At 43.5% G+C, this 12192-nt stretch overlaps 1 protein-coding gene across 1 annotated transcript in view; it reads right to left on the bottom strand.

Moving 5' to 3' along the window:
* LOC134141966 (unconventional myosin-X-like) overlaps positions 1 to 12192 on the bottom strand; it is a 93281-nt gene that overhangs the window by 48057 nt on the left and 33032 nt on the right. Inside the window, 7 exon segments of the mRNA XM_062578607.1 lie at positions 1009 to 1133; positions 2270 to 2350; positions 3269 to 3377; positions 4922 to 5004; positions 5847 to 5915; positions 9584 to 9676; positions 10139 to 10205. Of these exon segments, the coding sequence (XP_062434591.1) occupies positions 1009 to 1133; positions 2270 to 2350; positions 3269 to 3377; positions 4922 to 5004; positions 5847 to 5915; positions 9584 to 9676; positions 10139 to 10205 (627 nt within the window).

Genomic DNA, 12192 nt, shown 5'->3' with positions numbered 1-12192 from the left:
GGCAGATCCCAGCTGAGATCTCCCTTCTTCATGTCTGCCTTCCAGTTTGAAAATCTCTATCCCCCACGCTTTGTTTGTTCCCACCACACTGGCAATTACTATTGCAAGCCCAGTAATAAAATACAAACTCATCAACATTTTTCAGTGAAGAACAGCTGTCTTCTGAAACATACGTTAGCATGAGACACAAGTTATTTTGTTCAGTGTAAGGATAGCATATAATGCTCCTAGAGGCAAAAGAATGATGTTCAATGGTCCCTTCTAGCCATAAACTTTAAGAAATCCTTTTTGGTGCAGATAATAAAAAAAGAAATAATCTCATTCTCCAACATTAATCATCAACTATATTTCCCATTAAAATTTGCTTCAGCGTGTCAGATTAAAAGGTTTTACCATAATATTTTCCCTTTAATATAGGATGACCAGCTGAGTTTCTTTCTGAAGAACTGCCAGCTAGAACCTTTTTGTCTGCTCTCCCCCTGCAAAGCAGGTTCTAAAGTACTGAGATAATTCTTGCAGCTGAAACAGCTGTACAGTTTCTCTAGTATTTAACATGCTTTTTTAAAGTGTTGAACCAAATACAAAAAGCTATCCAGCAAGGATCCTATGGATGCCATACAAAGAAAGCACAAATCTGTCAGAGAAAAGGTATCTCTCAAGATATTTTGAATGTGATAACCACTTCTGTCTCATGAGCACTAGCTGCAATGAGGCCCTGGGCTACTATCCCCCCCCTTAAGAACAAACACAGTGTAATGGCTTTTTCAAAATCCCACAAACAAATCTGTGACAAAGCTAGAAATAAAAATGGACTGCTTAGCTATTTTTCCATTCTTATTCTAAAGGCAAGCAGTCTCCAAAAGGACATCCAGATCAATGTATGATATTGGTAATAAGGGCATGGTTAGAAAAAACATCCCACAAATGTAACAGCAGTTACAGAAACAAGAAACACAAAATTATATAGGTTGGGGCTGGTACAGCAGGTGGTGCAATGACAGCAATTACCTGCTGAGAAAGTCCTGGAAAAGGCGCCGTATGGGGAAACCTGCTCTTCGAACTTTCACTGTCTCCAGCATCCCTGAGTATCGGAGCTGATTTAGAACAACATCTGGGTTGAAGAGGTTCGGTGCCTATGCAATGATCCAGATTCAAAAACAGATCAGAAGAGAGATGGAGTAAGTGTTGATCTTGGCATTACTTTGCTGACTGTAATGGCAACTGTTCATCTGGGCTCAGACAACCACACACTGTACATTCACTTATCTGTAGAAAGTCAACCCAGCATATGTGGGCATCCCAGTTGAAAAAGGGGAAGTGTGGCTCAAGGGGAAAGGCAACCTCACAACACTGCACGGTGCAGGATAAGGGATGAAAGGGACATGGGCAGAGTCTGGAAAAAAGCAGTCTGCAGACTGCTGTCATTTGGATCACGGCAGCAGAGCAATGATAATGCTAACACATACAAAAGGCAGAACCCTGGCTCTAGTCTCTCTGCAGTCATGCAGAAGAACCCTATAGCCTTCTACTGCCAAAACTGGAGACAAATGGCAGAATTTTTTTCTGGTATAAAGCCCCCAGCAGGCTTTCCTCTGCCCATATCATAGACGGTTTCAAAACACACAAAATTTTCATGGGTTCAATCCTCGTATGGGCTATGCTGAGGGATAATCTCCAGAGGTCCCTTCCAACCTTACCATTCTATGATTCTATGAAAGAAAATGATGTGTTCCTAGCTTCCCACCCAGTCTAGTTAGCAGCGCATCCTCCTGCCATGGCTCACAGTACTGGCAGGAGACTCATTCCCAGGCCAGCTCATCTCTAAGCACCCTGACTTGTTCATGAAGCAGCCACCTCCTCTGCCTCGAAGTCAGGAATCTGCAGGAGATGCTTCCTATCACATCAGCTGTGCATTCCAGAGCAAATTGCCTGTGGGCAGCATAAACCGGAGCAATCACCGCTTTTACCAGACCTACGGGCTCTGCACAAACCTAGCTCAGCATCCGGGCTCTGTCAGTGCACAGAGAGATAGAATTGGGTACATACCCAGCCTGCAGCCTTTTCATCCAGTTGCAAAGAGGAGGCTGCATTTTTCCACAACCATAAAACAACCAGAAAGAAAAGGGGAAGGGGAGGGGGAACTGCACTTATTCCCAGTCTGGACCCTCGCAGAGCCATCTGTCAGTTAGCCATTTGTGCAAGTGAGTGCTTGTGAGCTGAGGAACATGCCTGTGTGGCATGCATGCATCTTTCTGGAAGAAAGACTTGCCTTTTCTGTATTTGGTTTGATGCAGCGGATGAAGAATGGGTTGGAAGTACTAAGTGTGGCCATCAAGGAATGGAGCGAATCCTGAAAAAGAGCAAGACAAAACCCAAGGGATCAGTCACTGCAGCAGGGAACAGGGGCTGCATTTGATGCAATAAGGTCTTCATGTAGCTCTCCCATTCCTGATATCTTTCTTTGATTCTGCCTACCAAAATCCATCTTTTCTTATCCCATTTTCCTCTTCAAATAACAGGGCAAAACAATGCTAAATTAAAAACAATGAAAGGATAGATGATGCCTCTGTCTGAAAAGTGATCCCCAGCAGCTGAAACAAGAAGTGCACAATCACCTCTCTTTTCAACAATTTAACTTGTTTTAAAAAATGAAGGGAGATTCATCTACATATAAGATCGTGAGTTTTAATGCTGTGACACAGATAGCCTGCCCTAAGTAGCTCAGGAAAGATCCCTTCCTGTCCAAAACATACCCATCTAGTTACTTTACTGTAATAACATTATGTGTACACTGCCATCCTTGTTCTCTAAGCTATATAGTCAATTTGAATTACTTTTACAAGTCTCAAATTTTAGACACTGGAAACTAAATCTCTGAAACTAATAAAAATCTGCAGACAAGCTCAGGGGCAAGATTCAATTGGAATTGTCACTAGGCCCGTAAAAGATGTGGACTAAACAGGACACGTACACTTAGCTGAAACACCAAACACAAAGGGTCAGAAAACCTCAAGAGCTTTAGATACTTAGGAAAGCATTCTTGCTATTCTTTTCCTCTGCCACCCTGCTTGCTCTTAACATCTTGAACTTTACACCAGTCAGAGAAATCTTTGGGGCAGTGGCACTGTCTTTTCTTAACTCTACAACATTCCTGCACATTTTCAGTGCTGGACTAGAAATGAGAATGAATGACTCCTCTTGGCCACAGGCCTCGCTTTACCCATCTGCTCCTTCCAGCAGCCTGCTGCTCTCTTGGAAAACATCCTACCCTGAACTGGGAACTGACAGTCGGTCTGCGCCGCTGGGTGCCCATCTTCAGTGTCTCTTCACTGCAACGGCTGCAGACTCTTTCAAAAAGATCATAGATGAAGTCCAGTCTGAAGATGAAAAAAAGAGTTAAAGAAATTGAAGGACATTCATGAGCTGTGAGATGGTGATTCTCATTCTCAATTATCACCCATCCCAGCATGAAACATCCCATTTTTACCCCTTCTGTGCCACAGAGTGGCTGCAGAAGGCAGTTTGGCTGGACACTTCAGGAAGAAATTTAATCCTCTCCATCTGGCTGCTCAGATCCCAGACGGCCCTGTGTGCTGAAGCCGGAAATCCCATCTCACCCTGTCAAACACTTGCAAAGATGTCCATCATTGCTGGCCAGCACACCTCCCCCTAGTTGTATGCCCCCAAGCGGAAGCTACCTTGAGGATATTCTAGCTAGACTGCACACTCCCCTCCTGCCATCCACTCCAGACCGAGCTTTTGTGGCTTGCACCTGTGGTGCCCCAACCACCGTCACACAGCTGCAACCACAGTCCTCCTGTGGTCAGAGGACTGCTAGAGCTATTCTTGGTGTAGGCCAGCCCTCTAGGATCTTCTGCCACTTTGCCTCTCCTTAGGCAGGAGTGCTGGTTCTTACAAAAGAGCATGAAGTTCTTCAGCATGCTTGTGCCAGATTATTGTTATGACTCTTTCTAGCAAAGTTTCCCTTTCTGGCTTGCTGAAAACCCCTGAGCCCTACTGTCATGCTGGATAATGACAACCACAATTCTAGCTCCAAGCCCTGTGTGAAACGTTCTCCAGCTGCCACTGTCCGAGTAAGGCAGCTAAGAGAGTTTGTACGCAGCTCCCATGGGCTGTGGCAAGGCTGCTCATGGTGCAAACTCTGCAGCAGACTTCAGGGAAGATGCAACACAGTCTCATCAGCCTGGGGCCCAGATGCAATACATGTACCATGGTAGGAGGCACGTGGTGGAGCTACTGCTCAGAAATTTCTGAGGTCCAAGACAGTAATTAAAGGTCTCTCCTTCTGCTAGGCCCCACTTCTGCCTACTAGACATTGGTCAAGGTCAAAGTCAGCTCATTTCTCTAGGGCCTCTTTGCAGCACTGGGCTTAAATACTGTGGACAATGCCCAGTCCTACAGCGAGGGCTCAGTCTGGTTTAGGATTAGGATGCGGCACATCATGGCAGTTCTCCACTACACAAACAGGTTGTACATTGGAAAATATGAAAAACAAGCAGCCTCTGTACAAAGGCCGGCATTTGACAGCATGGCAAAGAGCCTTGGCTTGCTCAGGGACAAATTTGACATTGTTGGGACAGGGAGGCAGGAGGAAGAAAAATAGGAAAGGGGAAAGAGAGGAGGGAGAAACTCAGCATTGCCTCTAGGGATTTCTGTTGTGTTTTCATAGCTCTTTTCAAAATTAGGACAAAAAGACTACTGATTAAGCTATTCATCTGTGCCTCACCTGGCTTCTTCAGCTCTCCTATCTTTTGCCAGGACCCTCAAGCACAAAGAAAAGAACTGATGCTCAGACAAAACAACTGCTTCCCCTTGTCTGGTTATCATGTGAATGTGGCTTAGTCCAACCCACCAGATACTTGTCTGTCCTGGCTTCCTTACAAGCATAAGGGGGACTTGCCTGCTGTCTTTTAGCATGTTTAAAATGTCATCTCGAAAGGTGTCCCTGTTCTTCTCCAGAAAGCCTCTCACATCATATAGCACCTGCAAAACAGACAGAGCAGCTGAAACAGAGCAGTAATTAAGCACATCTGCATTAATATGCTAGTGTACAAGACACCCAGCAGAGATATACTCTAGTGCTGCAGGCACATGCCAAGATCCTAGCTTTTGGGGTCAAGGAAGGGGCTCCAGAGCTCAGCATTCATTAACAAGAAAGTGGCTTTTAGCCATCAATTTCAGGAAAAAAAGCCCCTCAAAAACAGGAGCCAAGTGAAACAGCTGCACAGATTTACCTGGGGTGTATGTGGGGGAAACCTTCTGCAAGGTCTGAGCTACTAAGCTTCTCAATCACTTCAGGAAATACTGATTGTGCCACCCGCTGCCTGAAATCCCAACCATTAATGCTCAGCAGAAGAGATTCTGGTTACCCCTTCTTTGGTGTGCTGGTGCCCTCCCTTGATACACCGCCATCTGCTCCATAGTCTTCCACAACAGAGAGCAGCATTTAACCCTGAAGGCTCGGAGTCCTTTTCCATTCTGAAGCAGGCACGTAGCCTTTTCTCCTCTCCAAAGTGAAATCTTCCTTGTAAATTTTACATTGGATTTTGTTTGTTTGTGAGCGGCCAAGAAAGAGAACATTAATAACAAAATAAAGAGGAGCTTTTTCCCTAAACCAAAAGTTACTTGAGAAACTCAAACAAGTATTTAAGCAGTAGAATGTAGTTAGGTACCTGCCATGCCATTTTGGGCCCATTACACCCCCTGTGCTCTACTATGGAGCACAGAGATCAGAATAAATAGCTCTGTCTTGATTTTGAATTCTAAATACACCAAGATCACATGTCCAAGTGCAAGCATCTCACAAATACACCACAAACACCTACCTCCCCAGCATAATGTCTTATCCCAAACTGATGGTCTGTTACTCGAGGCTTCACGTAGTAGTGGTTGCTCTGAAATGAAAGAAAAAGGGCTTGTTATAATGCCAGTGTCAGCAGGAATAGATTCAGTAAAGAACTCTGCCATGACTATGACAAAGCTGGGATGGGCAAGGACCTCAGCTGTTGCAGAGCATGATCCCACATGCTCCAATTATCTGCATCTACATTGCAAAATCCATGGAAAAATCCAGTCCTTCAAAACATTCCTCATGTGAGCAAGGGCTTGCAGAATCAAGGCTGGGCAGGCATGCCATGGATGAAATGTTAATTCTTACATGTCTGACACCTGAGGAGACTGGGATCCACACAAACCATGTGGTGCAGGACACAGGATCAGAATGTGGGGAAGATGGCAGCTTTGCAGAATGCCTATACATCTTTTCTTTGCCAGAGGATCATACCAGCCTCCTATCTTCCTCTATGCTTTGTCTTGCTTGGTACCTTTCTCCCACTCTGAGCTTTGTCTGTACCTCTCCTCCCCTTTTTCCACATTCACTTTTCCTTCTCTTAGTAGGTATTTTAATTTCTCTCATTTTTCTTCCTCCTGTCTTTGCTCTGTATGAAGACCCTTAACTATGTAAGAGCAGCCATAGCAGTTCAGACAAAGGGTCCATTCAGCCTCCAGCAGTGGTGATGTCGAGTAGAGGAAGAACAAGGCAAGTGCATGATGCTTTTCTCTCAACAGTCTCTCAAACTCTGATTATTCTCATGAGGTATGCCTAGCTAGTAACCTCAAATGGATCTCTCTTCCAAATACTTGCCCAGTGTCCCCTTGAACCAATGCAAACTTCTTGCATTCAGAGCATTTCTTGGCCCGGTAGTCTTGACTGACTGCACAGGGAACCACAATTGGTTTTGAGCCTGGCTGTCACTGGCACCATGTGCCCTGTCCAGGCTATGTATGATTTTTAAACCCATTATATCCCCTCAAACCTTCTCTCTTCCAGGATTAGGAAATCCTAATACCTGATTTGGAGTTTTGACTACTACTAAGCAGTGCACTGATGTTTCTGTGGAACTATCTGTCATTGCCTCTGGATCTTCCTCCTGAATTGGAACAGTTAATTCAGGGAAAATAATTTTGAACACGAAGCTGAGACTGTTTTCCTTCAGCTGTGCTATTTTACATTTATCTACATGGATTTTCACCATCATTTTACAACCCACACAGTTTCATAAGGCTCTCCACAGCCTAGCCCTTCCACCTTGTATAATACATCATCACAAAACTGCCACCTGACTGCTCATGTTGGACAGACAGACCCTTACAGGCCTCCCTCCATTGAGATAACTTCTCAATGAGAACTTTCTTTTTTATCCTGGGGCTGCTTATTATGCTAAAAGACTTTGGTGGAAGGATTTATCAAAAGTCTTTAGAATAACCATATCACTTCAACCAGTGATTCTTGACCTCTTCAAAGGAAACAGAGGTTTGTAAGGCAGGAATTCCCCTTACTGAAGCCACATTAATCTTTAGGTGGATTGTATTTTTTCAGGTGTCCACTTATTCCATCTAGTTTATTATAGGTTCTACTAATTTGCCTAATAGTGCCATCAGTCCTGCAGGCCTGTAATTTCCTGGAAACTTTCTAAAAACTTGTATCATTTCCCACTTTCCCAGACACAGGTACTGAGGAAAATTTAAGTGAGATGTTACACAATACTGTTAGTAATTCAGCCCTTTCATCTTCAAGGTCTCTTAGCAGTATGGGATAGATGCCTTATGACCCTAACAATTTGTCAGTGTTACTAAAAATTAAACATTTTCTTTGACCTTTTTCCATTTCATGTTGATCCAGTTTCTTTGCTCTTCCCTTTCTCCAGTTGAGTCATCTTGTTCCAGCCCCAAACTTCCCTCATTTCCTCTCCAAATGTAACTGTTACCATCTCTGCCATGCAGTGCAGCACCTCTCCTCTCCCTTTCCCCCAAACCTGTATGTTTCATTCATGCACACAGCATTTCTGGCTCCTTCTCCTGGCTTCCTTATTGCTCTTCTCCCCAGACATGTCAGATTTTCTGCTTTTCCTCCTTAAGCCTTTTGCAATCCACAAAAAAAATAGCAAAGAGGGCTTGTTCTGCTATGAGGTCTTCAGCCTTTCCAGCCAGAGTGGCTGGATGCCTTCCAGTGCTGCTCCAGCCTGCACCAAAGACTTCAGCTGGTACCACAAACATTTTTGCCTTCACAATGAACACTAGCAATACTATCTACTTCGTCTTTCCTCTCTGCACTCCAGTTCCTCAGCCTCTTCTATACATCATATGCTCCTGGGGTTCCATATTAACTGCTACCCCCTCAAAGCAGACGGAGGTGACACTATGAACAGTTTAATGAAAAAGCTACTCAATGCACAGGAATCATCAAAAACAACAACCAAAATGTTGTGGGGCATAGAGGAATGCAAAATAATATTGATAATCTCATGCTGCTGTACAGTAAACCACAGGTACCTTCTTACCAAGGGAACTGCGCTCTGGTTTGATTATTTATCACAGAAAAGAATAGAGAAAAGACCTAGAGGAGTTCAGAAACAAACAGCAGAAATAAAGAAGAGCTTTGAAAATTCTCCATCTGGAGACAAACTGAAGAGGTTGAGACAGTTCAGAAAGAAAATACACAAAAAGTGATATATTAAAAACATACAAAATACCAACTGTACTAAAACAAGTAAATTGGGCATCCTCATTTACCTAGTCTGTAATACAAGAGAAAGCCACAGTGGACTAAAGTAAAGGCATCAGTTCAAGCCTAAGGCAAATATTTCCACAAAACTATCCTTAAGTAGCCAACTAGAAGTCACTGTCATTGTATCCTCAGTATTATTATAGAAGAGTTACATACACATATAAAAAATGAGAATATCTGCACCTATGCCAGTTCTTAAGAATACATTTTGTCTAATAAAGGATACAAATCTCTATGTTTTTAGGCCTGGATGAAGCCTTAGCTGGGTGACTAGGAAAGATACTGGCTTACATTGTTCTTACTAAAGTAGTAAATTATTCCACAAGTGCCTTCTACAGGGCTTAATTTGCTTTGTTTATTTGCCTATTTACTATTTAGAAGAACAGAGTGCAGGCCATAACAGAGACAGGCTTCAAGGCTACTACAGTGATCTCACTGTGGTTTCTGTGTCCCCAGGATAACTTTGTGAGCTGCGTGAAAAAGCCCTTCTACTCACATGTCCAGAATACAAGAAAGAGGAGGCAAGAATTTCATTAGTTATGAACAACAGTCATTCGTTTCTTAAAAATCATGAGGCAAGAGCTGTCCCCAGCCCCAGGAGACAGAGATCTGATGTGCTCTGGAGCAACCTCCTGTGAGTCAGCTGGCAGGAGAAAGCCATCCACACTGTGCAGTCGCATCCAGAGTTCGCAGTGCTGCCTGGTGCCCCAGGACCAGCACCTGACCTCTAGCCCAGGCTGCAAACTCAAACCTTGTCTGTGCATAGCCCATGGCATGCATGCTCCCTTTGTGTGTGCAGCCTATTTGTGGGTTTCTTCACATATTACTTTTGTTCAGTGCAGCCTTATGAAACACTTGCAGGCTTGGGCCTAGGATATTTTACATTTTCTGCTCAAAGCACATATTTCACATCAACAAAACCTTCACTTTCAGCTTTGAAATGCTGATGGGGCTAACATACTGATCATTTGCCTGCTGGGTTATTTTCTTACTTACCATATGCTGGCTGTGAAGTTTTTCCAGAAGGGTGTTGTCTGTGCCTTTGGGGAATCGACTCTCTTCATTCACCAAAGCCAGTAGACCCAGTTTCTACAGCCAAACAAGAAACAGGCTTTTACAGTCAGCAAAAGCTCTAACTACACAGCACCAAGCCAAGAATCAGAGATCTGGACGCACATTGAGCAATAACCTGGGAGTTATACTCAGCAAAGCTCAAGTCGAAAGCAGGATTCTGGCCAGCCAACATACTCAGCAAGCAGAACATAAGCAGAGATTGTTTTTAAAAAAAAATCACATGAAGGCTCTGCTTAACCCAGCTCCCAGTCTAAGAGAATGACACCCTCCCTAAGCTTACCCCCAACAATGAGCAGGGATCTGCTTCCTCAGGCAGGGACTAGGGCTAGAATAGCTCATACTCTGGCCAGGTCAGGATGGGAACAGGGTCTAGCAGGGAACTACTTGTTCTTATCACTAGGAATCTAAGGAAAGCTCACAAGACAACCAGCAGCCAACTGCTGCAATTCCTGAAAACTGTCCCAGATAACCACTCACCTTCTCAATGAGGTCCAGGCACTCTGCATTATCCATCCAGTCAATGGCTTCCCAGTTTATTCCCTCCCTGCCAGTCAAGAACAAATAGAATGAAGATATGAAAATCAAGTCTCAATTCCCTGAGGCACGGGAAAACAGAAGTAGCCAAGGGTGGCTTTCCCAGCACTGAAAAGGGATTTGTGGAAGTTATGCTCTACCGTGCTTAAGGAAAGGGAATAGAGCATGCAATGCACTGCTAACATAAGGAGATGGCAGTAGGAGACAGCCCTTCTCCATCTCAGTGGTTTAGACTGATGCTCATCTTGTGGTCATTGAGCTAATTCCACATCAAGCATAAGAATCTATAGTTGCTCTTAGTTTCTGGTGCTTCTCCCTTCCCAGGTTCCAGGAGCCTTCCAGAAGGCTCTTCCTGCTCTTTCAGGGAAAATGGGCACCAGCTGAAGTGCTGGTGACAAGGGGCATTGCTATGCAGCTGCAAGTGCCAACTGCTGATCTGCAATCTGGAAAGCAGGCATGAAGCTCATTTGCCAGACCATACTACAATTCGTACGTCCACCAGAGGAAGAGACAAGAGCAACTTTTCAGAGAGATTTTCAAGAAGATGGCACAGATAAACTATTGGTCTGACATGCGGTCGACCTGTGGGGTAGCTCTGCATATTTCAGAATAGGAACTGATGTAGGAAGAGCAGTGCTATAAGAGTGCTATGAAAATCATCCATGAAATTCTGCAAATCTGTGCTGAGAGAGTTCCTGCTGTCCCTTGCCACCTTCTTACATTCCCATAAATTAGGCTTTATTTTTGGAGCAGGCAATCTTAAATAGGAATAATTGCTCCTGGAAATAACTCTTCCTCAGGTATCCAAAAGAAGACCTGGAAATAACTCTTCCTCAGGTATCCAAAAGAAGACTTCAGGCTATATATGAAGCTACTTACTAACACTGATACAGACCTTTACTTTTCAGGTAAGCTGTTCCCTGCAAGTCCTTCAGCCTAGGCTTCCTACTTTCTGATTCAAAGCATTCAGAAACTGTGGGCAACTCACAGGTTGGAACTATTTCTAAAAAAATGCAAAGAACTACCTATCCCACAAAGGGAACAGACTTTCTTATAAGCTTAGTAACCCAAAAATCAGTTCATAGTGTTTCAGATTCTTGCAGTAATGACTGTCAGAGAGGACATGTTTTTTTTTTTTTCCTTTTTTTTTTTTTTGTTTTTTTTTACAAAGATACCATAGAGGCCTCTTGGATTCCCTCCGAGAGCAAGAAGTCCTTCCAGAATTGAAAGAAACAGAGCTTTTTGAAAGAAATCAAATAAATGAGTCAAGTTGTCTCTAATGCCGCATCCCCCTTGTCTACTTGAATGATGCAATACATAGGAGCTATTTAGTAACCCTGAGGAAGCCGAGCTGATACTGTGAAGCACGAGATTTAATTGCATCATCCTCAGAATAACTGGAAGCATAGTCAATAATAAAATTATCTTGTCCTTTCCAAAGTTCAGCCACAGAATTTAAACTCCTATCTAATTGCCAGGAATAAATCTTTTGTCACGATGCTACCATTCTTAACATGAGCTTCCTGCAGTGGTTGAATTGGCCTGAGAAGCCGGTACATAAATAGCCTTGCAGTTTTGTAATCTTTAACATTTTATGAATTGCCTATTCAGCTGGCTCCTTTTACAAGGCTGCTCTCATTTGCCCTCACTAACCCTATTCAATTGCCTCATTCACAAACATAAAGGCTTCTGTTTCACGGCAAGAACTGAAGTATTTCTCTAGCAGCCTTCTCTAGAAGCTGAGACACTCTAGAGCACCCCAGGTACTCTACAAGATACAATCCAATACAAAGCCCACAGAAGACAGAACAGCTGTGCAGAAGGTCCCATGCTCTCTAAGCTCAGAAAATGGCCTAATTTAATTCTTCTTGCTGACGAAAAGAGCCATCTTCACAATGTAAGAATTTCTAGGACAGAGAAAATTGTCATGTATCTATCCATCCTACACTTTTAAGGGCTTTCCTTTTTCACACCATGAATCCACCTACATAACAATA

The sequence above is a fragment of the Rhea pennata genome, chromosome 6 (assembly GCF_028389875.1).
Source record: "Rhea pennata isolate bPtePen1 chromosome 6, bPtePen1.pri, whole genome shotgun sequence".
NCBI lineage: Eukaryota > Metazoa > Chordata > Aves > Rheiformes > Rheidae > Rhea > Rhea pennata.
This window is presented reverse-complemented; position numbering and strand designations above follow the sequence as displayed.